Source organism: Electrophorus electricus, chromosome 7 (assembly GCF_041902795.1).
Source record: "Electrophorus electricus isolate QZ-2024a chromosome 7, ASM4190279v1, whole genome shotgun sequence".
NCBI classification, from domain to species: Eukaryota; Metazoa; Chordata; class Actinopteri; order Gymnotiformes; family Gymnotidae; genus Electrophorus; species Electrophorus electricus.
In genome coordinates, this window is record NC_137503.1 from 25,097,027 (window position 1) to 25,123,177 (window position 26,151).

Genomic DNA, 26,151 nt, shown 5'->3' on the forward strand with positions numbered 1-26,151 from the left:
GACAAATTTGCCAAGTAGGCAAACTGCAGGGGTCCAACGGGTATCCTGTAAAGTTCTTCAGGTTGATCAACTCCACTGAAACCGACTTTCAAGGGAAAGTAGGTAAAATGACGCCATGCGCTAATTAGCGACGCCATTGTCTCGTATTTTGCATACTGCATGCGTAGTGCATGATGGTGTCAGCCCTTTACATCTACTTGTTTTTCTCCAGTCTGCTCACATATAATTTAATACAGTCGAAGGTACAATAAAGATGTTGTCATTTACATATCTTTTCTGTCTCTGTTGTCAGACTAGTATGAAATAGTGACCGAAACGCGGCCCATTAACACTACAAGTTGCTAAAATTCTGTCCCGTTCATCTTCCCTGCCGTGCACTGAACAGACTAGACACGGTGAACCGCGCCTCTCGCTCACGGGGCAGAAATGGCGACTTTCTTCTATGGAAAGTTTGAGCTGAAAAGTTGGTAGATTATAAAAAGAAGGTGTTAAACGGACCTGAAAAGTTATTAAAACTATTGACCGAGACGCTAAATGTGCAATATTGTAGGGATGACTCAAGCTAGCAGTACCACGTGACCTCATGTGTCTCTTCATCATGTGATGCTGGCTGCTAGTTCCTGCAACGGCAGTCAAGACTTGCTGTATCATGTCGGACAACGCACACTAATTTATTTTCTTGGAACATTATACGGGCACGATGCGTGCGTCTAACTTGGCCAGAGCTTCCCAGATAGCATTTGCTGTTTTCATTTTCATACTACAGTGGTCTCTCGCCCAGGCTGAGTCCGCTGGTAGCCCGTGGTATCAGGATCTTTGCAGGTGAGGTTGGCGGATACTCAGGCAAACACGGCTAGCTAGCTTGCGAATACGACTTCTTTGCAAGTGCATCTGCCGCGGACTTGTTTGTGCGCATAAAGATGAGCGACTTGATGGCTGTAGCAGACATGCTATGAGTTGTAAGGGCACGTCAGAAACTAGGCCAACTGAGCTGAACTTATGTTAAAAATGTTCGCAGTGTGCTAGCCTAGCCTAGCCAATCTCGTGACTAGTATTGTTCGCTTCCCGGTGTATATATTTATCGTTTTGTCCTCTTACCTCGATATTTAACGGCCTTGTACGAAACCATAATACAAGGTTGTTTATTCATACGTGGCGGATATAAAATCCATAGAGGAAAGGACACGTGATGTGATCTAAATGACTCAAAAATAATGCTGAAGTGCGTGTATGATTGTCACTTTCCACAAGAACATAATGCTTTATGTTACACATATCTCATAAACGTAAAACCGACATTCTTTGTCATGGTCACTGTTTCCATTTTCTACATAGCTACAAATGGGAGGCTATCGACCAAGACACTAAAATGAAATACACTCTGAAGCTGTGTCTTTCGTCTCCGAACACAGACTGTGGAGAAAGCACAGCTGTCTGTGCACAAAATCTCATCACCAACAAGAGCCAGTCTGTGGGTAAGTGCAATATAACATAGCTTTAACAATCAGAATCAGAAGTATGTGCTGTACAAAAGGTGATGATATACTGGATTTATAATATTTAATTTTTAAAAACATTTCCAATACAAAACCTCTGGAGTTCTTTTTCCAGTTTGAATGGTGATAGAATTTCTTGGCATGTGAACACAAGGCCTTTATCTTGAAATATTTTAGACTTATTTCTGATATGGAGTTAATGTAATCATGCAGAGGTGAACCAAATAGGTCTGGATGTAGTACCTTCCCAAGGGTTCCACAATGACCAACAACATTTACACTACAGGAAATGTAAATAAATATGAATTAAAATTATTAATACCTTTAGGCCTACTAATGGCAAGTAGGATATCCACAGACGACACTCTTGATTGGTTATTTAGCCAGCACTTCTCTGTGGCCTGCCTCTCTCTCTCTCTCTCTCTCTCTCTCTCTCTCTCTCTCTCTATATATATATATATATATATATATATATATATATATATATATATAAAAAAAATTGTTTAATATGAAAAAAGGTATCTAGTGAACAGCAGGGTTCATTTTTAAAGTGATTTTCCAAAATCTCGCCAAAGTGTAGTGCTATGAAAATTGTTGACATGGCCTACAGTGTAGCTACAGTGGGTGATCCAGAGTAGTTACAGCCACACTGGCATTAGCGATACACTATGAACATCATTTGTACAGGTTTAAGTTGAATACACTGACACTTTTCACATCACTTTGTTTGTAATTCCTGTAGCTTGTACTTGTATTGTACTTACGGTGTTTGCCTTTGGTTTTATGATCTTTGCGTTGTTGTACTATAAGTAGGTCATAGTTATCACATAGCCGAAGTGTTCAAGAATGCTGTACAATTAGAAATACCTATTCAGCAGCTAATGAAAGGGTCTAAGCTGTATATTTGACAAGTGTTTTTGCCTTTGATGAGCGGATTGCAAATGATGCTACATTGGCTCACTTTGCACATAAGATGGTGAAGCACTGTAGAACTGGAAAGAACTGTTTGTGGACCTCTGTATCAGGAAGTAAAAAGCTGTCTTCCAGTCTCTCAAGCCATGCATCTGCCAGGCCAAAGTTGACTCTAGATGGCATATTTACTGTACATGGTGAAATCCCGCCCTGTTGAGTGGGTCACGTTCCCAGGCTCTCTGTTCCCCTGGGTATTGCAGTGTCAGACTGTTTGCCTGGATGGCATTATAGACCTATATAACATTTTACTAGAACTGTGTTTTGTGATGTGCTTGAGCAATGGGAAGACATTGATTAATGTTCTTTGATATTCACTGGGAAACTTGAGTCATTTTCAAGCAGTCCAGCATGCCTTTTTTAATTTCATTTATTTCTATGGTAGCCAAGAGTTGTAATAATTTGGTAATTGCTAATGTGTAAAATTATATGCAAGAAATGTACAATGTAGAGTTTTGTTCTGTTGTTGGTCTAGGTGATCTCTCTTTGCAGACATCCTCTGATTCTGTGTTGACTTTCAATGGAACTCGGAGCTGCCAAGATGAGAACAAAGTTCAAAGCAGCATCACTTTCCAATGCGGCAAAACGATGGTAAGACCCAGAAAAGCAGCGGCTAAATCTAAACCTGCTAACGCAGTGGTTTCAGTATTTATTAATTTTTTACTTCATCTCCAGTAACACTGAGTAAGAAATTACACAGATGGAATAATACAGCTCATCATATTCACAAAATGAAACTTGATGCAGCTGATTTTATTTCCTGCTCCCAAGGCACAAAGCTAGATCATAAACCAAGTGCCTGTGTTTGACCGGGCTCTGAAAACTTGCCCTTTGTTACAGAGATAAAAGATTTTGCTGATTTAAAAAAAAAAAAAAATAATAATTATTTAAACACCCAAAGCAGCAGGAGGTGGACTTCTCCCAGATATCTCAGTAATCTCCTAATGAACTATAGTAGAACAGCTGAGGAAACCCAATGGCTTTTGTTTAAACACTGTGAAGTTGCGTGTCGTATCTCGTGTCTAAAGTGCAGCAAAAGAACAATCTTGTAAGTTAAAATGCACACCATATTAACTTACCAAAGCAACCAGTTAGTAATCACATGCTGATAGTATATCTGCTTGTAAAAAAAAAAACAAAAAAAAAACAAAACAACCAAAGCTGATTTCAGCCTTCATTTGACTTCTAAGACAGTTGAGCAACCATTTGCAGGAACAATGAAAGGCAGGAAGTGGTTCACAGCAGATGGAGTACAACATTTTTTTTCCAAATGGCACAGCTTCCTTTTGCACTAGTTCAAGTCTTGTGTGCAGTTTACTAATGGTAGTGAAACATGCAGGGCTGCAGTTTACTCATTAAAAACATGCCTTTGTACTAAAGGGGACTCCAGAGTTTGTCACTCAGTCACAGTGCGTGCATTACTTTGAATGGAGAACATATGCAGCCTGCAGAAGAGAGAAGTTCAAACCACATGTGGAGGTAAATGCAATACTAACATGGAAATATGACTGAGGGAAATTATTGTAATATTTATATATGATCTCTATACATATATATTATAAGATTCAGGTTCCTCAGCGTAAGCTTATGATTCATTTCTTCGCCTCATTTTTTTGCTTTGTCTTTAAGGTGCCCTGCTACGTGCTTGATTCAGATGGGGAAAAACATGACCTCAACCCTCTCATTAAAATCACAGATGGCTACCTGGTTGATGACGCTGATGATGATGTGGACTTTTATATTAATGTTTGCAGAAGTTTGAGTGAGTTGGTATCATAGTGTTGGCTATAATAACTGAGCTTCATTTCGGCGTCCAAATTGGCACTCTGCTGAACTTTGTTTGTTTGGACTCCTGGTCAGATGCTTTGTAACATTTGTGTGGATTCTACCAACAACAGCTGTACTCTTACCATCTGCTACTACTTTGAGCTAGGTTCAAGATTTGGTGGTTGATTTACAAGGGTGGTGGGGGGAAAAAGATGCTAAAATCTTTCTGAATCTAATTAGAATTTGTAGCTTCTTTGTACTGTTGTCTGAGCTGTGTTAGCAGCTAGAGTCCACAGTCATGGATCCCTGTCATTTGTAACTAGACCAAGCAGAGGGCCGGTGTCCTGGAGACTCCGCTGCATGTCTGACGAACCACATTGGGTCCTTTAGCATGGGAAGACCAAACAAGTCTCTGGAGCTGATCTCTAAAGACAGGTAGGAAGCCACGGAGGCAGCTGTGCTCTCTCCAAGCTTGAACCCGTGTCAGTATCACCCAAGCACAGAATGACCACAGTGTGTGCACGCCAGGTTGAGGCTGCAGTATGAGAGCGAAGCTGAGTATGAGCTCTGCGATGGGCACAAGCCTGCTGTCACCATCACCTTCCTCTGCCCGTCTCGCAGACAGCCGGTAAGAGCCCCACTCATGCACTGCTACTCACTAAAAAGGCTCCACCCATACTCTGGCCCTCCCATAGAGTGCAAATTGGGTCCTGCCCACACTTTTAATACACATCAAGTTGTGTTCTGTTTATTTAGTTAGATTATGTAATCACCAGATGAATCTAAAAACACCAGGTGCCAATCTAAAAACAGTATTTATGAAATGGCATACGTGCGTATTTATGAAGTGACATCTGTTATTTATGTCTTGTTATAAAACGAACACCATTTCTTCTCAGGGAAGTGACCCCAAGCTGACTGCCAAGACAAACTGCCGCTTTGAGATTGAGTGGGTGACTGAGTATGCCTGCCACAGAGACTATCTGGAGAGTCATGACTGCAAACTGACAAACGCACAGCACGACATTTCCATCGATCTCACACACCTCACACACAGCTGTAAGTCACCATTACAAAGCAGCAGGTTGTGGGTGGGTGAGAAGAGTCAGAGATTCAACCAGTGAGTTGTTCTCAGAATTTGAGCAGATTGTGAATTGAACCAGTGTGGTTGCAGAGTAGACATTTCCTGATTGAGCAGGGTACTACTCAGACATGAATGCAGTCCCTGCCAAATTGTTTCACAGTTCATTTCACAGTTAATCCCACTTTTCTGTCTTTGTCTTGTGCAGCTGGAGATGACCCCTATATGGCTGAGGCCATCAGTGGGAAGGACAGATATTTATTCTACCTGAACGTATGTGGAGAGACCAGAGCTGGCGAGTGTAAAGATGATGACGAGGGTTTCATCTCCTCCTGCCAGGTGAAGAAACCTGAAGACGTGGCAAAGGTCACTGGGAGATCCCGGAATCAAACACTCAGGTTGGCCAGCTCGCTGTCCCCCATTTACACGGCACTTTTTGGAAGCGGTGTAAAGTCATGTACAAGCAGAAACGGGATGGAACAACAATTAACAAAGCAACAGGAAGCGTAAACGGAGAAAATAAAATAAGCATAATTAAAACGTCCAAGAAAAAAAGGGACCAATATGATACATTTGCTACGATGGCAGCAGCTGGGAGGCTGAGCAGTGTGTAAAGCGGTCTCTTCCCTGACAGGTACTCGGATGGAGATCTGACTCTCATCTATCCAGGAGGAAGCAGATGCAGCTCAGGCTTCCAGCGTATGACCATCATCAACTTTGAGTGTAACGCGACTACAGGTAGGATGATGGTGTGAAACACGCACACGCCTTCTGTCTCACCTTTTCATTCATACTTGTTTGGTTAAGTTGTAACATCTGTAAAATTTATGAGTTACACAAAGCGGCTTTGTATTTGTTTCCCTACTAGAGAATGGCCACCCAGTATTCACAGGCGAGACGGACTGCACGTATTACTTTAACTGGCAGACAGCTTATGCATGTGTGAATGAAAGCCAAGATCTGCTGTGCAGGGTCACAGATGGCAAAAAGCGCTATGACCTGTCCCCTCTCACACGCTACCCAGGTGAGCCTTTGAATTCATTAAAGTGTCAAGTTAATTAATTAACTAATTAAAAAATTTATTACATTGCATTTGTTTTCCTTTTTGAATATATGACCGTTAAACATAATTTCATTATTAATATGGACATTTTATATAACAAGAAAGCTTTCCCACAGTTTTCTTCTTGCAACCATTGTGCCGAGATCAGAATGTATGAATTCTAAAAAGACATTCTTCAACAGCAGGACACTTCCTATAAGCAAACACCAATGCCCTATCTAAATCTCAGATCTTCTCAGGTCTTTCAGAGAGGTAGGCTTGTGTTCCTGAAAATGTCCCCAGGGTGGAGGGACTGTCTAATCCTGTTGCTCAGCTAGGACATAAAGGGAGTGATGTACACTTTTTGTGATTTGCCAGAGAGTCTGCTTGGCATGCAGGCTTCAGTAGATTTTGCTTGTGGAATTACCTGCACATGGATGTGATGTAAATGAAAGGAGGAATGATTTTGATCAAGTTTTTATTTAAATTTAATTAGCCTATGTCACATATGGGACGGTAGGTCTGTTGAATTATAACTTTTAAAATTCATTATAACTAACGATAGGTGCACTGACTCTGACAGTGTAACTTATTCTGTAGTTTGTATTAAGAGAGCTAGCTGGTTTATCTTTAAACAGTCCTGGAGGGCAACAGCCTGAATAATTGGCTCAGGTATTAACTGCTCTGCCTCTGAATGCCAGCAGCGGTTATAAAACGCGCGATAATGTAGTCAAGAGCAACAGGGATAGCTATGTACATCTTACTTCCAGTGTCCTATTTTGCCATCATATACACATGTTAAACTTTAAATCTGAAGGCTATATGGCTAACACCAAATAATATGATGTTGATCTTTTCATTAAATGTCATAGTCCTTGAGACTGGAGATTTGGATTGGACATAATACATAGCATACCAAGAGAACTCGGGTCTCTGTTGCGGCTGCCTGCTGATGTGATGTAACTGTTACTACAGTCGGCCTGTGAGAATGTAAAAGGCTTCCTTTGAGAGTGTTTCCTGGTGAACTATGGGTTAATGTCTGACAACTTGCCTCCTATTAAATACTCATAGACGTTTAAATCTGATGTTTACCTTGCAGAGTCTGATGCACCGCAGAACTGGGTAGCTATGGATGCCAATGCTCCAGAGTCTGATAGAAAGCACTTTTACATCAATGTATGCCACAAGATTATCCAGCAGGAGTCAAATGGCTCATGTCCGGAAGATGCTGCTATATGTGCCATAGGTAAGCACAGCACGTAGCTCCTTTTCCGAAATGTATGATGTCATTTGTAGTCCCAGTGGCTGTGTTGTTAAAGTTTTGTCTTGGTTGACAATATTATATTAATGCAAGCTCTCACTCCTCAGGGAGGGACAAGTCGATCAGTCTGGGTAAATTTCTGTCATCGCCCCGAAAGGACCCTCGGGGGAATGACATTAGGCTCATATACACGGAGGGAGATCCATGCAGGAAGAAAACAAAGATTAAATCCATCATCACCCTGAAGTGCAAACCTGGGGACATGGAGGGTGTGCCCATCCTGAGGAGTGTGTCCAGCGATGGCTGTGTGTATGAGTTTGAGTGGCAGACTGCTGCTGCCTGTGTGCTCACCAGGGCAAATGGCGATAACTGTAAAGTGGAGGACGCCACTGCAGGTAGAACCCCTACCTGTATCAGTTATCCTGCCTGCCAGCATGCCGGCCTGTATCTCTGACTTTTTGAATGTGTTTTTTTGTGTCTGTTACAGACAGTATGTGAAGGAGTGTTTTTTTCTGTGCTTCTAGGGTTTTCTTTTGACTTGACCCCACTTAGCAAGGCAGAAGGAGGCTACTATAACGTATCCAATGACAATTATGATTACTTCATAAATGTCTGTGGAAGTGTTAAGGCTGGAAATTGTCCAGAGACTGCAGGTGCCTGTCAGGTTGACAAGAGGCAAGACCATTCTTCATTTCAATTAAGCCTAAAGGTGTTTTTCACAGAACATGTAGAGCTGTTCTTCTGAGAGTTTCTGTTCTCATTCTGCAGTAAGGCTAATTCGTGGAACCTTGGCAAGTTTAACTCCAGGCTGTCATATTATGACGGTATGATCCAGCTGGACTACCTGAATGGCACTCGGTACAACAACAGACAACACACACAGCGATCCACACACATTTCATTCCTGTGCAACAGAGAGGCGGGGCCAGGCAAACCTGAGTTTCAGGTACTGTACCTATAAAAAGGAGGTAGAGAAACAGGAAGAGGGGTGCTTATGTGTGCTGTTAGTGCTGGCTAAGCTGGTTTCACAGTCTAGCTGAATTAATACTTTTCCCAGCAAGATCATAGATAAGCAGTTTTCTTGTCAGTTTTGCACATCTGCTCCATAGGCGCATACTGGCTTTTTGCATAATTTCTGTCCTAGTCCTTATACCACTGCCGTTATTATTATAAAATCGGCTTGGTCTTAGTACTAAGCTCCAAATTTTTTTTTATTTTATTTTTTTTATTTATTTTATTTTATTTTTTTATTTTTTTTATTTTTTGAAAACCAACTGATCATCCTGGTTGTAATCTGTCACACCCAGGTTGAAGATGAATTTACCTACAACTTTAGGTGGTATACCTCTTACGCCTGTCCTGACAGACCTCAGGAGTGTGTGGCGACTGACCCTGTTACCTTCCAGCAGTATGACCTGTCAAGGTGAACTGGTTTTCAAACCAAGACACACAGCTACAAAAAGACTCTTTGGTCTTATTAATTTCTTCAGAGTATATTATTAAGCAGAATTTTTAACAGAAGCTTGCTATTCTTCAAATTAATTGCATTTCCTCTACCCTCTGATCTGTTCTATTCATTTTTGAGTGTGTTTTCTTACTATTTTTCTTACTTTTTTTTTTTTTTTTTTTTTTTTTTTTTTCCTTCTTTTTTTTTTTTTTTTTTTTTTTTTGGTATTTGGCTATTTTAGTATTCAGCTGGGATGGTATTAAGTCATGGCTTTGTAATGAGCAACTCGTTCTTTTCCTACTAATCCCACAGTTTGTCACGGTCAACTGGGCCCAGTAACTGGCAGGTCATGGATCTGTCTGACCCCAGGAACCTGAGGAAGTACTACATCAACGTGTGCCGGCCTCTGAGACCTGTGGCGGGCTGTGACCGGATGGCCTCCGCTTGTGAGATGAAATACGAGGCAGAGCAGGTTGGCCAAGTAGCAGCGCTAGCACTCAGCCCTGCGTGCTATGATGAAGCGTACAGCATTGTCTAGGTTATGCAAGTCAAGCCAGGAAACTGCCCCTATTGTGAACTGACAAAGAAGGGGAGGTTCTGCTTATATACTGTGATGGAGTACGGAGAACAGGGGAGAAACGAGACCTTTGTGGTTTACATTTGTGGTATTTAGCTGACGCTTTTATACAAAAAGCACTTCTGACTGAATTCAACTTGGGCAACTGAGGGTCTTTGGGCCATGTTCAGGGGGCCAACAGTGGTAACCTGGCAATGCTGGGGCTTAAACTGGAAACCTTATGATTACTAGTCTAGTACCTTAACCACTAAGCTACCTCTACTACTGTGTTTTGATTGGATTTACTGAAGCATTCATTAAAAACGTTCTAACTAGCACTGGATGATTGTAGAAGGCAATGATGCAATGAGAATGATACCAGCCATAGTATTTCACCAAACTTGAACTTGGATCCAGTTTGTGACTCCTTAATAGTCTACTTTGACCACATTATGCAAAGACCAGTTAAGCACAAATGCCATAACCCATTACATGTTGTGCATATGTTACTCTTACAGGGGATGTTGTCAGAAAAGGTGTCTGTCAGCAACCTGGGCATTGCTAAGAAAGGCCCAGTGATCCTAGAGGAGGACCAGCTGTTGCTGGAGTACACCGATGGGTCAGCTTGTGAGGCAGACGGGGTGATGACCACCTACACTACCCGTATTCACCTCATCTGCTCAAGAGGACCTGTGGTAAGGACCAACTAATTCCCTTGGCGGAGTAGTTCTGCAAAAGTGCTCTGAGTGCCGAGCGGTATCTCACATGCGATGTACACTGATCAGCCAAAATATCAAAACCATTGACGGGTGCAGTGGTTATTGCATTGGCATTTGTCAAGGGGTGTGATATATTAAGCAGCAAGGCAACAGTCAACCTTGAAGGTGATGTGATTTGAAAGCAGGAAAAATGGGCAAATGTAAGGATTTGAGAGAGCCACAAGAACCAACTTATGATTGCTAGACTGGGTTAAAACATCTTCAAAATGATTGGACTTTGTGGGTGCTTCCTGGCATGCAGGAACCTGGTATACAAAAAGTGGTCCAAGGAAGGCTATCCCGTGAACCAGCAACAGGGTCATGTGCGGCCAAGGCTCACAGGTGCATGTCGGGTGCGAGGGGTACCCCACTTGTTCTGATCCCACAGAAGTGCTACTGTAGCACAAATTCCTGAAAAAGTTAATGCTGACTACAACTGAAAGGAGTCAGAAACTTGCTGCATAAGGGGCTGCTTAGCCACAGACCAGTCGGAGTTCGCACATTCTGACCACTGCAGAATGTGCTTACAGTGGGCACGTGAGCATGAGAACTATACCATGGCACAGTAAAAGAAGGTGGCTTGGTTTGATGAATCATGTTTTCTTTTGCATTATGAGGATGGCCGTGGTTGTTTGAGTCTCTTATCTGGGGAAGAAATGGTACCAGTATACACTATGAGAAGAAGACAAGCCAGTGGAGGCAGTGTGATGCCCTTGGCAGTTTTCTGCTGAGAAATTGTGGGTACTGTCATTCATGTGGATGCTACTTGGACACGTACCACCTACCTAAACATAGTAGCAGACCAAGTAAAACCCTTCATGGCAATGGTATTCTCTAATGGCAATGGCCTCTTTGAGCAGAATAATGTGCTCTGCCATGCTGCACTAATTCTTCAGAATGGTTTGAGGAACAAATTCTTGAGGAATGGTCTGATCCATGGAGGCCCCACCTCACAACTTACAGGACTTAAAGGATTTGCTGCTAGTGTTTTGGTATCAGATACCACAGGACACATTCAAAGGTCTTGTGAAGTCCATGCCTCGATGGCTCAGCCGTTATGATGGCACGAAGGGAACCTACACAATATTTGGTAGGTGGTTTTAATATTATGGCTGATTGGTCTATCTGAATCAACTTGAGAATAATAATGAGGCTTTTATCAAATTTATCAAACTCTTGGGCTTGGGCTCTCTGACCCCATAGGACTACGTTTCTGAAGTAAGCTGGTATCCCCTGAATGTCATAGATGCACCTTTTATCTTAAGACATACTGATTTACATGCTGGGGTGAATGCCTCTAAACTGTGCCATCTTTATCAGAACAAGCTGTTGAGTTTTTGATCTAAGTGTCAGTTTGCCTGTCATTCTCTTTGGCCCATATGGCAAGCAGTCTTCTGGTCCACGATTCTTCACAAGTCAGAACTGCACCGCTAACTTTATATGGAATACTGAGGCAGCTTGTGCTATCTCAACCACTGTAGACACCAGTCACGTGAGTACTCTGTATTCTTCATGTATATTGCTATTATACTTGCAAACTTGTACTGGACTACAAACTTGTGTGCAAAAATTCAATATCATGTAATGCGAAGTGGTGCATTATGTAGAATTATAGTGCATCAGACTCTGGGCAGGAAGTGTGTAACAGCAAATCTGAGAAATAAAAGAATCAGGAGGTGTAATAACAATTAAACAGTACAAACTAATGTGGTGCAGAGAATTATAAAAATGTCCAAATAGAATTCGCACTGTCACAGGAATCCTTGTGATACCCTTTACATAGAATAGGCATTTAGAATAGGTATCCTACTTTTACCTTGTAATGAAACCCAAGAACATTTTAATTTGTTGTTGGTGTGCGTGTGTTTTTATTTAAATAGACCTGTTCTCTGAGGGATCCGAACACAGGCTTTGAGTTCAACCTAAATCCGCTGGCCTCCAAAACAGGATACACCACTACTGCAAATGGAAATCAATTCATTGTGAGAGAAATATACTTTTTTAAATTTGAGTCTGTTTTTTTTTTTTTTAAGAACACAAACATTTGATCAAATTTGTTTATTATATTTCTGAGCAGGTACAGTAAGAACAATAACACAATAACACTTCCTACTTGACTGCTAATAACAGTGTATCTCTAAGTGAGTTACAAGATCTCAAAATAATTTCAAAAACATGAGAAGCAAAATGTGTTGCAACATTTGTATTGAGGTCACTTGTAACTTGGCCAGGTGAACATCTGTGCGGGGGCTCCTCAGTGTGGATCAGATGCACAGAAGACCATATCGGGTTGTCTTCTGGAGGACGGCAAGCCGCATAGTCCTGTAGGCGTGGAACAGTCCCTTCAGCTCTCCACTAGTGGCCTTCTCAGCCTCACGTACAAAGGAGAGCTAGACGAAGAACTGGGTGGGTTCATGCTTCACATCAGAGCTGTGTAATACAAAGTGATTACACAAGTGTCGTGGCAACCACAGTCTTCTATCAAAGTTTCTGCCGTTTTGTGTTTTCATGTCTGGGGGATTTGTCTCTTGTCTGGTCCCTGCTCAGTCTCACTAATGTTCCCCACTGAACTGTCCCTCTTATGCTGCAGGCACCAGAGCCACCTTCACCATTAATTTTGTGTGTGACCAGAATGCCTCTACGGGCTCCCTGAAGCTCATTCGGGAGGAGATGGGCACGTCTGAGCACGTGCAACACGATGTGCTCTTTGAGTTCTCCACGGCTCTGGCTTGCAAGCCTGCACCTGTGGATTGTCGTGTCATTGGTAAGCAAATATTTTTCTTTCTTAGGTATATTATTTATAGCATTTACACTGCCTGGCCAAAGAAAAGGTCTCGCACACTAATATTGCGTTGGACCGCCTTTATCTTTGATTATGGAACGCATTCGCAGTGGCATCGTTTCCACAAGCTTCTGCAATGTCACATTTATTTCTGTCCAGAGTTGCATTAATTTTTCCCTAAGATCTTGTATTGATGGGAGATTTGGATCACTGTGCAAAGTCTTCTCCAGCACATCCCAAAGATTCTACGTGGGCTTTAGGTCTGCACTCTGTGGTGGCCAATCCATGTGTGAAAATGATGTCTCATTCTCCCTGAATGACTCTTTCACAATTTGAGCCCGATGAATCTTGGCATTGTCATCTTTGAATATGCCCGTGCCATCAGGGAAGGAAAAATCCATTGATGGAATAACCTGGTCGTTCAGTATATTCAGGTAGTCAGATGATGTCTTTGGGCACATAACGTTGCTGAACCTAGACCTGACCAACTGCAGCAACCCCAGATCATAGCACTGCCCCCACAGGCTTGTATGGTAGGCACTAGACATGATGGGTGCATCACTTCAGCTACCTCTCTTCTTACCCTGATGCGCCCAACACTCTGGAACAGGGTAAATCTGGACTCATCAGACCACATGAACTTCTTCCATTGCTCCAGAGTCCAATCTTTATGCTCCCTAGCAAATTGAAGTCATTTTTGCTGGTTAGCCTCACTGACGAGTGGTTTTCTTAAGGCTACACAGCTGTTTAGCCCTAATCCCTTGAGTTCCCGTCGCATTGTGAGTGTGGAAATACTCTTACTTTCACTATTAAACATATCCCCGAGTTCTACTGTTTTCTCTACAATTTGAATTCGCCACATATTTAAGTGATCGCCAATCACGATCATTCAAGATTTTTTCCAACCACATTCCTTCCTCAAAGATGATGTTTCCCCACTGTCCTTCCGCTTTTTAATAATGCCTTGGACAGTTCTTAACCCTATTTTAGTAGTTTCAGCAATCTACTTTTTTTTCCACGACCACAGGATGTCTCTTTCGACATGGTTGTTTAACAAATGAGAAGCTACTCACTGCATTAGTTAGGGTTAAATAACTTGTTGCCAGCTGAAACATAATCACCCATGCAGTAATTATCCAATGGGAGGCTCTTACCTATTTGCTTAGTTAAATGTAGGTGGTGACTTTTTTTTTTTTTTTTTTTTTTTTTTTGGGGGGCCAGGCAGTGCATTATCCTGGTAGTCCCAAAGTATTACTCTCCATTATGGGTCGACTTTTTAACCTTTCTTTCCTTAAAGTATCTTCCCTCGTTAATGTCTAATTATTTTATTGTAATTTAAAATACTCATTTTTAATTACTAACATTAGTTCAATTAGCATTTAAGGTTCTACTGTTGGTTATCTTTTAATGTTTTTCTTATTATCACTACTCTGCTCGGCCTTAATGTTGAGCTTTTGAAGATGGTTTTCTCATCTGACCTCTGTGGCTGTACTTGCAGACTCTCAAGGCAATGAATATGACCTCAGTGACCTCAGTCTAGACAATAAAGCCTATCTTCCCTTGGACACATCAGAGCAGGCCAAGTCTCAGAGGTTCTTCATCAATGTGTGCAAACCCCTGCCTTTTACTGATGGCTGCCCCAGTAAGTTGATTTTTCACTGTAACCTAAAAGTGCTCCATTAAAACAGTAGAAGGGAAGGGAGCAGTAACAAATGTTTGTCTTTGGCAGTCGGACTCATAGGATCATGTGGGCAGATTAATGGCAGAGGTCTGAATTTGGGCTATGTGCAGTCCAGCCCTCAGGCAGCCTCTGATGGCTCCATCAGCATTGTGTATTTGAATGGAGATAAGTGTGGCCCAACAGGCCGATACTCGACGCGTGTGATTTTCCAGTGTGACGACCGCCCTGTAAGACTTCAGCTCTCCTTTCATCTCCACTCTTCTAAATGATGGGTTTGAAATAGCCATTCATTTTCAATTTTTTTATGCCATTATGTTTGAAGGGCTCTCCCATATTCGATCGCAAAGATGGCTGTGAATATGTGTTCCTCTGGAGGACGTCAGAGGCTTGCCCTGTGAAGAGAGTGCAAGGTGAGCAGAAACACTATCTAATGCTGTGTTGGTTTTTTTTGTTTTTTCTTTCAAATGTTGCTTCATTACAGATTGCATATCTATTTTTAAATTTTAATTTCATGCAGGTGGCTTGAATGAAGAAGAAAAATAAGTTTGTCTTGTTAATAAACAGTGCTTAATATGACCTTTACTCTTATGATTTGTAAATGATAAAAAGCATAGTAATTATTTATTTCTAATGCAGTTGTCATTTGTAATGTATGAAATTTTATTGCAGATTTACAGTGATGACTCTATATTACATTTTGAAAAGTTGTCTGCTTCTGTGTAACCTACTTTCTTCCTGGCATAGTTTGCTGAAGTCAAAATGTGATGTCATTAAGAATAAGAAGCTCCTGTGTGAACTCGGCCCTGGGTTTGTTTCCTCTAGGTGAAAACTGTACGGTAAAGGACCCCAGGAGCGGCTATGTGTATGACCTGACGCCGCTGTCTGGAATTAACTACAAGGTGAAAAGCGCACAGTACGAATATCACTTCGCGGTGTGCAGCCCCATTCAGACCTCAGTCTGTAAACATGGAACGAGTGAGGCTGTGTCCTCCTGTCAAGTAGAGGGCACCAGTCACAGGATTTCTGGTCAGTAGTTTTTGTTGTTGAACCTAAGAATGTTTTACAGACAAAGAGTCTTTTTATTGGGGACCACGTTTCATGCTTCCATTTTCTTGTGACAGGGATGGTCAGTCAGGACCTAACCTTTGATGATGGAGTCATCATGATCAACTATACACATGGAGAGACCTGCCACAAGATTTATGAGCGATCGACGGCCATTCTCTTCTCCTGTGACCACAGCAAGAATCCAGTATGTTGTTTTTGTTGCTTTTGTTTGGTTGGTTGTTTTTGTTTTTTTTTTTGGTCATAGGTAAACTGCTGCCTGCTACAGTAGGTTCTATCATGTAAAATTTTTTTTTTTTCAATTTTCTTTTCTGTCGTCTGTGTGCACTCACCACAGGGAAAACCAGATTTTATTCGGGAAACGGCAGACTGTACCTACCTGTTTGAATGGCGCACCGCTTTGGCCTGCCCCCCTTTTAAGACAATCAGCTGCTCCTACAAGTGAGTGGCCATATTGTTCATGATGTCACATCTGAATCGTGTATCTCTTTGGGCTCCCGACGGTGACAGTGTCTTGTTTTTGCAGTGATGGTTCTGGTCACTCATATGACCTGTCCTCCCTGACTCAGCACACCACTAACTGGGTGGTCGCAACTGGGCAGAAAGATCAGCGCTACTATATCAATGTATGCAAGTCCCTGGTGCCAATGAATGGTGAGTACCAAGCTAGAACTAATGCCCAAGCCACTGTCTGGGTTAAGCCTAGTCTAGACTGGTGCTCTGAACTATATATTTCTAATGTTGAATTCTGATGTTATACCGTAATAATATATTTTACTTAAAACTGGGGATAATATTTTTCTGGAAAGCTAGATCTTATGTTCGAAAGTAGACCTGCCCTCTTCACTGGCAGTTTTTGTAGATCCAGCTCTTTTTAGTGTTTTCCATTTTTCCATGTGTAAATCTAGAAATCTGCATTGGTCATTAGGAAACGTGACCCAAGTTGAGAACGTGTGCGTCTGCCTGTACCTGCGTGTGTCCATGTGAGTCAGGTTTATGGGGCTGTCCAAGCAGCGCTGCGGCATGTCTGAAGAACGGTGAGCAGTATTTGAGCCTGGGTGAGACGCAAGCTGGCTTGCAGTGGGAGCAGGACGTTCTTGTGCTGAAGTACACGGACGGGGCTGCCTGTCCAGAGGGCGATCGCAACAGGACCACCATCATCCGCTTCAAATGTGACTATGACAAAGTGGTGAGACCCTCTTCGTAACTAGAGTACTGACGTTTTCTCACGTGAAGCGCACACACAAAGCGGTAGGCGGCTAAATATTGCCATGAGAACAGTGCGCCACTGTTCTGTGAGTAACGCCCATCAGTGTTTCCACAGGACTCTACGCCCACTCTTATTACTGCACTGGAAGATTGTGTCTACAGCTTCGTGTGGTTCACAGCTGCCGCCTGCCCACTCAACAGCACGCAACACGGAGACTGTCGAGTCACCAACCCAGCCACAGGTGAGTCAGCTCCCCAGGCGCCTGCTTCTCACCATCCCAGGTGTCTGGTGCCCTGCTCCTTTGCTCTTTTCTGGCTTCCAGTCGGTGTCTGCTTCATTTTCTTGGACGCCCATCGTGAGCTTATATGGTCACGTGTCAGTCCTCAAAGCGACCCGTTTAAATCACTGAAAAATGTCAGTGTTGTGAACTTGTTACAGCTCTCGAAAATAAAGGCAGCTTAAAATGCATGCGATGAAAGGCTGTGTACGCCATGTCTGTGTTCCTTTACTCTGCAGGGCATCTATTTGACCTGAATGGCCTTACCCGTAACGGTGGATACACTGTGTATGATGGAGTGGACCCCAGGAAGATGTATCGGCTCAACGCGTGTGGGCCAATAGACGACGCAGGCTGTGTTCCTGGAACAGGTGACGGCAAAACAAAAAAGCTACGGTTGAGCTTTGTCTCGCCATAGTACTCAACACTGCTTCATAAAGTGACATGTGAATGCTGAAGTTGTTGTCTGTGCTCCAGGGGTGTGTATAAAGGATTCCAGGACGGCTTTGAACGGTGGTGTGGCCAACAGGAAGTTGGTCTATAAGGACCAGGTGCTGGAGCTTACCTATGAAGGAGGAGACGCGTGTGCAGGCAACCCCTCGCTGAAGCACAAGAGCACAATCAGCTTCGTCTGCAAGTCTGAGGATGAAGGCGGCAGCAGCAATCCCGTTCTGGTTGTCTCCGACAAGAACACTTGCACACACTACTTCTCCTGGCACACCCCTCTGGTCTGCGAAGAGCAGGTATCAAGGGGGCACATGGGAAATGTAATGCTGTGTACTTTTGATGTTTTCCCTGTTCTCTAAAACATCTGACCCCCCTCCCCCCCAATGCGGAATTCAGAATTGGTTAATGAATTGATGCAAGGTATGTTGCGGGAGTGAAAATTAAAGATCTACATTTGGAGCAGCAGTCGCCAGGACTGGGGCTGAAGATGATAAATGGGTGTCTTCAGTTCATTTGCCTTGTCTTTGCTGCTTCAAGAGTCGTGTGGCTCTGTTGCTGATTGCATATGATAACTGATGTCCCAAATTGCCATAGACACATTGCACAGTATCGAAGCTTACAGAGAGAGATACAAACGTAGTAAGGCTCAGTTGTGTGGTGCATTATGCTTTGGGGCGTGTGGTTAATGTACAATCTTTTATTTCTTAGAATCTCTCCCAAATGAACTTGAGAGTAAACGAGATTGCTGACATCTGATTTTTGTGTTTTAAAAAAAAAAAAGTCAGTTCATGCCCCTATGAGAACACCCATATGTTCATACCTGTATCATTCTTAGACCACTTCTGATTAATTTAAACCTAAAAACTATACATTTCTCAATTGAATTAGTTACCCAATTTTAATGGTGAATTTTTAATTATTATTGTTATTGCTGCTATCATTTGATTTTTATAATAATACATTACTTCTGTCTGATTGTATACAGAAGCTCACCAAACCTCGCAGCTAATGACCCACATTCCGTGCTGTCTCTCACACGGAAACGCGCTCTATGTTTTTAGGTGAAGTGCTCGGTCTGGAATGGAACCATCCTGCTGGACCTGAGTCCTTTAATTCACCTGAACGGGTACTACACTGCAACAAATGAGGATGTGCACAAAGAGAACTCCCCTGACTTTTACATCAACATCTGCCAGCCTCTCAACCCTATCCCAGGGGTCGCATGTCCTCCTGGAGCTGCCGTTTGCATGGACCCTGCTGATGGCGACCCAATAGTGAGTTGTTTAGATCAGTGCTGCCTAGCCAGGATATGGAAACAGAGGTTCTTTACTTTTGCCAGGCAAATTTAGTGGGGCTGTTGGTAGAAGGCACATATCTCTGAATCAGTGCCTGTGAGTTTCATTTAGTTGATTTACGGATCTTACAAAGGCTTGTTTCACAGGTTGGGCTTTGATGTGTGCCTGACTGCCGTGTGCAACTACAGTATGATTTTATAGTGAGTCTCCTGTTTCTCTCGGTAACAGTACTCGTATCCTCTCTGTACAGGACATTGGACGTGTCACCAGTGCTCCCACGTATAACGCTGCTAAGGATGGGGTACAGACAAAAATATAATTTGTCATTTTTTTCAAAGCTTGTTTTCACTCAAGGCTTTACTGATTTCTTGTTTTGTATGTTCCTTATATGCCACGCGTATTTCAATTTATTTCAATTCTTCCTTTGCTAGGTGGAGATCTCTTTTGCCAGCAGAACACCTTGTGCTGCTAATCCCAAAATTAACTATACCTCCATAATCATCTTCACATGCCAGAGAGGCACAGAGCTGGTGCGAGCTTTTCTGACCATCCATGTTCTGTATTAAGCCGAGTTCTTTGCAGAGCTACAGAATACGAGGTGTTCTCTTTTGAATGCAGGGTTCCCCGGTGATGATTCACCATCAAGGCTGCACGTACATGTTTGAGTGGGCCACTCCCGTGGTGTGCACTGAGACAGTCAGTGCAGAGGGCTGCAAGCTGAACGTTTCCCAGCTGCAGTACACCTTTGACCTCTCACCTCTGTCAGGGGTCATGCAGGTAACTTCTCACTTACACACTCAAATCCTTTCTCAATCCATTTATAGAATGTGTCTATAAATGTACTTGTGATTTTTTAATTAATTTTGTACAGATGGTGTGATTGGTTTATTAAACCACTATCTATATAACTTATAAAATAGGGGTGGAAGTTATGTACCATTTTCTCTTTATACATTTTTATATAGGGTGCTCACATGCAAAAGGTCTTCCACATGAAGTCATTGTATTTAATTCTGTAATTTGCAGTTTTTGATTTTCTGTGCCTCAATCAGCATTATCAGCTTCATGCAAAATGTTATTCATCTTTTATGACTATGGGCTATGAAGGTATTATAATTATGACCCCTTGTGAGTTCTAAAAAACACCGTCAGGATTGCATGAAGCGTGTGCGTTCCATTCTCCGGCCTTTGAGCTCACCCTGCGGTGTTCTCTAGGTTCGTGCCAACTCCGGCTTCTACAAGATTAACGTGTGCGGGGCTGTGACAGACGAGGCGTGTAGGAACAGCCCAGTGTGTCTGTTCTCCGGTTCCTCTGTCTCCTCCTTTGGCATTAGCAAGGCCATGAACCTGAATTACAAGTGGGAGGAGCAGGCTGTCATCATGCAGTATGGAGGAGGAGACTCCTGCCCTCCAGGTCAGTCTCCGAGCTAGGCCTGCACAACAAACTTCATAATCCCAGAGGTCCCCCTCTACGTTAACAAATGTTGTTGTAGTTCACTTTAATATTTCCCTCATATTTCTGCTACTTGTTAGACCTTCTGTATCGCTGTTACTGCATTGCCCTTGAAAGAGTCCTCGCTTCCTTTTTGCAGTGACTGTAGATGGGGATGTGTGTGTCTTTCCCTTCATCAACATGGGCAAGTCCTATTCAGAGTGCCTGCCCAAAGCTGGGAGTAATGGCAGGAAGTGGTGCGCTATAACATCCAACTATGACAAAGACAGGAAATGGGGTTTCTGCTCCAATGGTGAGACGTCATGCTCGTTTCTTTTCTCTCCCTTCACCGACGACCATTTCGAAGTGTGCTGTTTTCGATGCAGTTTGACTTGCTTCAAGGCACAGTGTCGCATTTTTCAGTGACGGCCAAGAGGCAGTCGTCCATCTTGTTCACTTGTGACCGTGCGGTGGGCCGGGGCCTCCCCCAGCTGCTGAGTGAGACCCAGGCCTGCTCCAGCACCTTCCAGTGGCGCACCAGCGTGGTCTGCCCCCCCAAGAAGATGGAGTGCAAGCTGGCCAGCCATCACCAGACCTATGACCTGCGCACCCTCTCCTCCCTCACCGATCCCTGGAAATTCACCAGCAGAGACAAAAGTGATGCGTATGTACATGCTTTTCTGCATCTCTGTATAAAGCTCCACTTCTTATATAGATTTTAATTTTTTATATATATATATATATATATGCGCTTTTATCCAAAGCTACTTACAATTATGACTGAATACAACTTGAGCAATTGAGGGTTAAGGACCTTGCTCAGGGGCCCAACAGTGGCTTGAACTGGCAACCTTCTGATTACTAGTTGAGTACCTTAACCATCGAGCTACCACTGTTTTTCCAGTGTTTTAATGCCTGTAAAATGTTTTCGTTTGCACTCTTTGAATTTAGTTGCCAGTTAATTCATAATTTATTGATATCGACCTAGTGTATGTACGCTGAATTTCAGCTCATTTTGATGTGGCGTGCATGTGCTGTCGATCAAGCTTTCGGAAATTTATTAGGGTCATCTTAAAAACTGACCCAAGCACAACACTGATCACCATCATATAGCCAGTGTCCTTTCAGCTTCCATAAAGACGTACCAGGTTTTGCAAGCATGCGGCCTGCTCTTGCAGGTACTACTTGAACCTGTGCCAGGGGACCCACGGCGGTCTGACAGACTGCCCAGAGGGAGCGGCCATGTGCCGCAGGCACTCGAGTGGGAGGACGGAGACCCTTGGACTCGTACACACACAGAGCATGCACTTAGCCGGTCAGCTGTCCTTGCACGCAGCTCCTCGCATCTGCACTGTAGTGGACCTCAAGAAAAAAAATCTAAAAACCTCATCTCTCACCTCCCCTCCTTCTTCCAGATGGAAAAATCCAGGTGAATTATAGCATGGGAGACGCTGTGTGTGGAAACAGTCGCCGAGCTAAAACCATTGTGCAGCTGTTGTGTGGGAGTACTGTGGGCCACCCCAGACTCTTGCGGTGAGTGTAGTAAACTCGAGTGACTCGGTTGTGGGTCCAGTCATCCCAGTTCCGGTCTCTAAAGCATTTTTAATGGAGAATTCCCTTTGGTGACTATTTCATTCAGACTAGGATGGGACTAAGCCTGGAATAAAATGACCCCAAGTACCATTTTACATTCCATTTACCTATTGATGCTTACCCAAACCCAAATGTGAGCAGGGTTAATGTTTACTTAAGTAAGGCAGTTGAACTTTTACCTGTGTGTGTGTGTGTGTGTGTGTGTGTTTTAGTGATGACATGTCGGTATGCGAGTTCTGGGTGGAGTGGGAGACACGTGCAGCCTGTGCCATGAAGCGGGAGGAAGTGGAGATGGTTAATGGTACCATTAAAGTTCCAGAGACAGGTGCCACCTTCAGCCTGGGAGCCCTCTACTACAGGTCTTGTTGTTGTTTGTTTTTCATATAGTTTTATGGCAAATGTACAGTGCCACACTGTTTTTAATTCTGGCCTCTTCAAGGGAAATACAAGTAATATAAACAGAGCTTAAGCGGCTCTCCAACAATGAGTTATAGAGCTCTTGAGAACTCACTGTGTATACTTCAACTTCCAGCCTTCATAAAGCCAGTGGAGACATTCGGGCCAACGGCGACCGCTACATCTACCACATCCAGCTTTCTGGTATCACAGACAGCTCCTTGGCCAAATGCAAGGGAGCTAACATCTGCCAGGAGAAGAGGGACGACACTTACTGCAGGAGGATCGGCTTGCCCAGCAAGGCCAAGTACTACGTTAAAGGTGAGATCCAGGCCTTGTAGGGCACCTCTCAGAATTCAGCCAGAATTTACTATTGGGATGTGTGCCAGTGACCCCGAAAGGCACTACCAAGCGCACACGTTGCATCTGTGCCCACAAGAGGGGCTGATTTTGAACTTTGTGCATTTTTGTTTTGTTGTCATTAGCAGCGCTTTTGGTTAAAATGATGTGGTGACGTTTTTAGGGGACAGCCTGGACGTGCTGGTGCCATCCGAGTCTCAATGTGGCCGTGACAAGTCGAAGACAGTTTCATCAGTCATCCTGTTCCACTGCAGCCCGACGGCGGGGGAGGGCATCCCAGAGTTCCTGCTGGAGTCAGACGGCTGTCAGTACCTGTTTGTGTGGCACACCTCCACAGTCTGCAATCTAAAGTAAGTAGCAGCACTACCTCATAGGTTCTTTCCTACGTATTTTAATGACATTTGAATGCATGAACATGCAATAGTTTCCGATATTGGTTTGGGTTGACATGCTGTATGTGATTCCCTCTCATTTGTATTGTAGTTCCGTGAGTCGGGAGGCTGACGAACAGAGTAAGGACAGTGTAGGGTTATCAGGGCGGAGCCAGGCACTGGGGGCAGTGCTTAGCCTGCTGCTGGTCGTGCTTACCGTGTGTCTCCTTACTCTACTTCTACACAAGCAGGAGAGAAGGTGGAAAAAACCCAAAAAAATCCAAAGTTTCAGTTCTCTTCCATTATGGTCACCTTTTTACCTTCACAAAAAGCTTTATTTTAGAATCTCAAAATTTATTATTATGTTCTTGACTCTCATTTTAGGGGACTTTTTATGCAGAAAGTCACAAGCTGCTGCAAGAGAGGCAATTCAGTGTCCTATAAGTACTCTAAGGTATCAGTTTCACACAGTACATAACACATTGGTATATTCTTATTTTATCACATGGCATAAAGTCCTTCTAGGACTAGATAAGGCTCAGAACTTATGAACTGTGTGTCAGGTGAGCACTGATGAGGATGGCTGTGAGGACGAGATGGAGTGGCTGATGGAGGAGATCGAGGCTCCAGCACAGGCGCCTCGGGAGAATGGACACGTCACCACCAAACCCGTGAGTGCTGACGCCCTGCGGTCCTTCTCCCTGGACGAGCAGGACAGCGAGGACGAGGTGCTGACCGTGCCGGGCGTCCACATCCGATCAGGATCTTCTCGGCCGCGGGTCACCCAACACCACGGAGGGAGTGACGAGGACCTCGTAGGGCTGCTCGATGACACAGCGAGTAGGAACACATCTGGATTTGGCAGCAAACACCAGAGGAAAACACAGCCAGATCCCGATGATAGTGACGAGGACCTCCTCAAAGTCTAAGAGCGCTCCACTCCTCTCGGACGTCTGAACGTCTCTCCCATCCGGCTCCAGACGTTTAGTTTGTTTTCTTTCTGGTTTTCTAAAGGGAAATCTATTTATCTGTCGGCTGTTTACTGCAAAGTGTTGAAGAGCAAATTTTTACGTCCATTCGACAGCCAACACCTTTGCGGTGAAAAGTTGTTTTGTTTTTTTGTTTTTTGCATCGTTTCATTGTTTATTGTTTCTGTCTGTTTTCTGTGGTTTGAGTTGATTTAAATCACAGAGAGGTTTTTCTTTATGATGTGAAGTTCTCTTAAGTCATACGGGATGATTTGTGTTCTGTTATTTAATGATTTGGGTATATTATTTTTCTTTTACCAGCTCTAGATCTCCCTTAGTGGCAGGATTATGTGAGCAGTAACAAACCAGTGTCCTGAAAGAGTATTTTACATGTCTTTAGTCACAGAGGGCCATGAAGGAAACTTGTACTTAACATTTTACAGATTAATTTTTTCCATTCAACTGAAAATGTTCATGAATTTCTGCGATACTTGCCTCATACATGAAGCTGATTAAAAAGAAGAAGAAGAAAAATGCACCTATGCTTCGTATTTGCAGTTGTTAAGGGCAACATGCCTCTGAAGCAAAAACTATTTATTGAGCAACAGGATGTTTCCTGTATTGCTTTAGCTTCCCTTTTGCCAAATGCTTTACATATCCCTTATACAGAACACGTGCACTCGGTGTATATACATTTTTGTGCCATTAGAGGCATGACACTGGACACCCGTCCCAAGCTGATGCCTTTCTTCACTTCCAAGTCCAAAATACAGTAGCTCTTTATTTGACCATATTACAATCACAGTGTGATTGATTTTTTTTTCAGGGATTTTTATTTTTTTTTTATTTTTTTTTTTATTTTATTTTTTTTTTTTAATTGTTGGATTAATTTCTTTGCACAGCCGTGATTTATTATAATATAGATGCATACACATGAGCTTATGGCACCCAGTTGGGTACAATGCACTTTGATCTTTTTTTTTTTTTCACTGGAAGAGTGATTGTTAAATGGTGATGGCTCAGTTCCAAATGTACACTTTTTTAGGAATTGCAATGGAAAGGAAATTGGTCACCTGAGAATGTCCTTGGCCTTACCTCTTATTTAAAGACTTGAGACTGTGATGCATGTTTTCGTTCCAGACTTATCCTGTTCTTTTCGATTTTAGGCACAATTCTTAATGTACTTTCTGAAATGTTGATATTCTACATTCATAAAAAGTCATGCAAAATCAGTTTGATCAGCAATGGTTCAAATAAGGCTTTCAAATAAGATTCTTAAAAGATGATGCATTTCTACAGTGACCACTGAAAACAACCTCCAGTATTGAGTTCCATTGACTAATATTTCCTTAAATAGCTCATTCTGACATGTTTCTATGCATTCCTCACAATTATGATACTGTATGTATCATACGGTGTGTGGGTGTCATGACTTGACATCTTCAAATAAGATGTTCTAATGATGGTTCTTCCTATATGTAGAGGAAGTCGATGAAGCTCGGTGTCCTCTGGTCAAACGTCGAAGGCATTGGGTGTTGGCATCACTAACTCCTTTCTGTGCTCCTAAGAATATATCTGCCACTCTTGTATGCATGTAAGCTAGGTACATCTGTCTCTTATTATTGTTTTCTTTTTAGTCACCTGAGTGGAAGAGCCTGATCCTTACTGATGGAAGTAAGGCTAAGGTTCTGTGATTAAATTTTGGGTCTGAATTGTTCTGTCAGATGCTTTATTGCTTTTCGTGTTGGTATTTTTATTTTGTTTGGTTTTTTTTTGTATTTAAAAGAAGTTAAGGCTGACACTTTATTGCATTATTTCAATAAAATAGCTGTAAAAGCATTTTGCATCTTCAGTGAATGCTTTTAAAGCACTTTTTTTGTTGCTTTTTTTTGAGGTA

General features: G+C 42.8%; 1 protein-coding gene across 1 annotated transcript; it reads left to right on the forward strand.

Annotated features, from left to right (window-relative positions):
- Positions 1-612: 612 nt before the first annotated feature.
- Positions 613-26,093, forward strand: igf2r (insulin-like growth factor 2 receptor). Its single transcript, XM_026998238.3, has 48 exons — positions 613-822; positions 1,336-1,475; positions 2,941-3,056; positions 3,846-3,944; positions 4,095-4,227; positions 4,556-4,667; positions 4,761-4,860; positions 5,132-5,291; positions 5,522-5,711; positions 5,948-6,051; positions 6,182-6,337; positions 7,455-7,601; positions 7,724-8,011; positions 8,141-8,291; positions 8,385-8,562; positions 8,924-9,039; positions 9,376-9,535; positions 10,138-10,314; positions 11,768-11,869; positions 12,258-12,359; positions 12,609-12,783; positions 12,968-13,141; positions 14,658-14,801; positions 14,889-15,067; positions 15,163-15,250; positions 15,663-15,866; positions 15,962-16,092; positions 16,243-16,346; positions 16,432-16,559; positions 16,898-17,094; positions 17,230-17,356; positions 17,632-17,763; positions 17,870-18,135; positions 18,901-19,113; positions 19,385-19,435; positions 19,566-19,664; positions 19,753-19,911; positions 20,350-20,548; positions 20,727-20,879; positions 20,990-21,230; positions 21,745-21,881; positions 21,982-22,099; positions 22,372-22,518; positions 22,692-22,876; positions 23,079-23,265; positions 23,399-23,545; positions 23,671-23,740; positions 23,850-26,093. The coding sequence occupies exons 1-48, from the start codon at positions 701-703 to the stop codon at positions 24,213-24,215; spliced, it is 7,374 nt and encodes a 2,457-aa protein (XP_026854039.2). The 5' UTR covers positions 613-700; the 3' UTR covers positions 24,216-26,093.
- The last annotated feature ends 58 nt before the right edge of the window (positions 26,094-26,151 follow it).

Excerpts from the sequence above, each read along its gene's own strand:
- igf2r (XM_026998238.3), top strand. The coding sequence starts at position 701 with ATGCGTGCGTCTAACTTGGCCAGAGCTTCCCAGATAGCATTTGCTGTT. Across the intron at positions 19,436-19,565 it reads ATAACGCTGCTAAGGATGGG|GTGGAGATCTCTTTTGCCAG; the intron begins GTACAGACAAAA and ends TTCCTTTGCTAG. Across the intron at positions 19,665-19,752 it reads GCCAGAGAGGCACAGAGCTG|GGTTCCCCGGTGATGATTCA; the intron begins GTGCGAGCTTTT and ends TTTTGAATGCAG.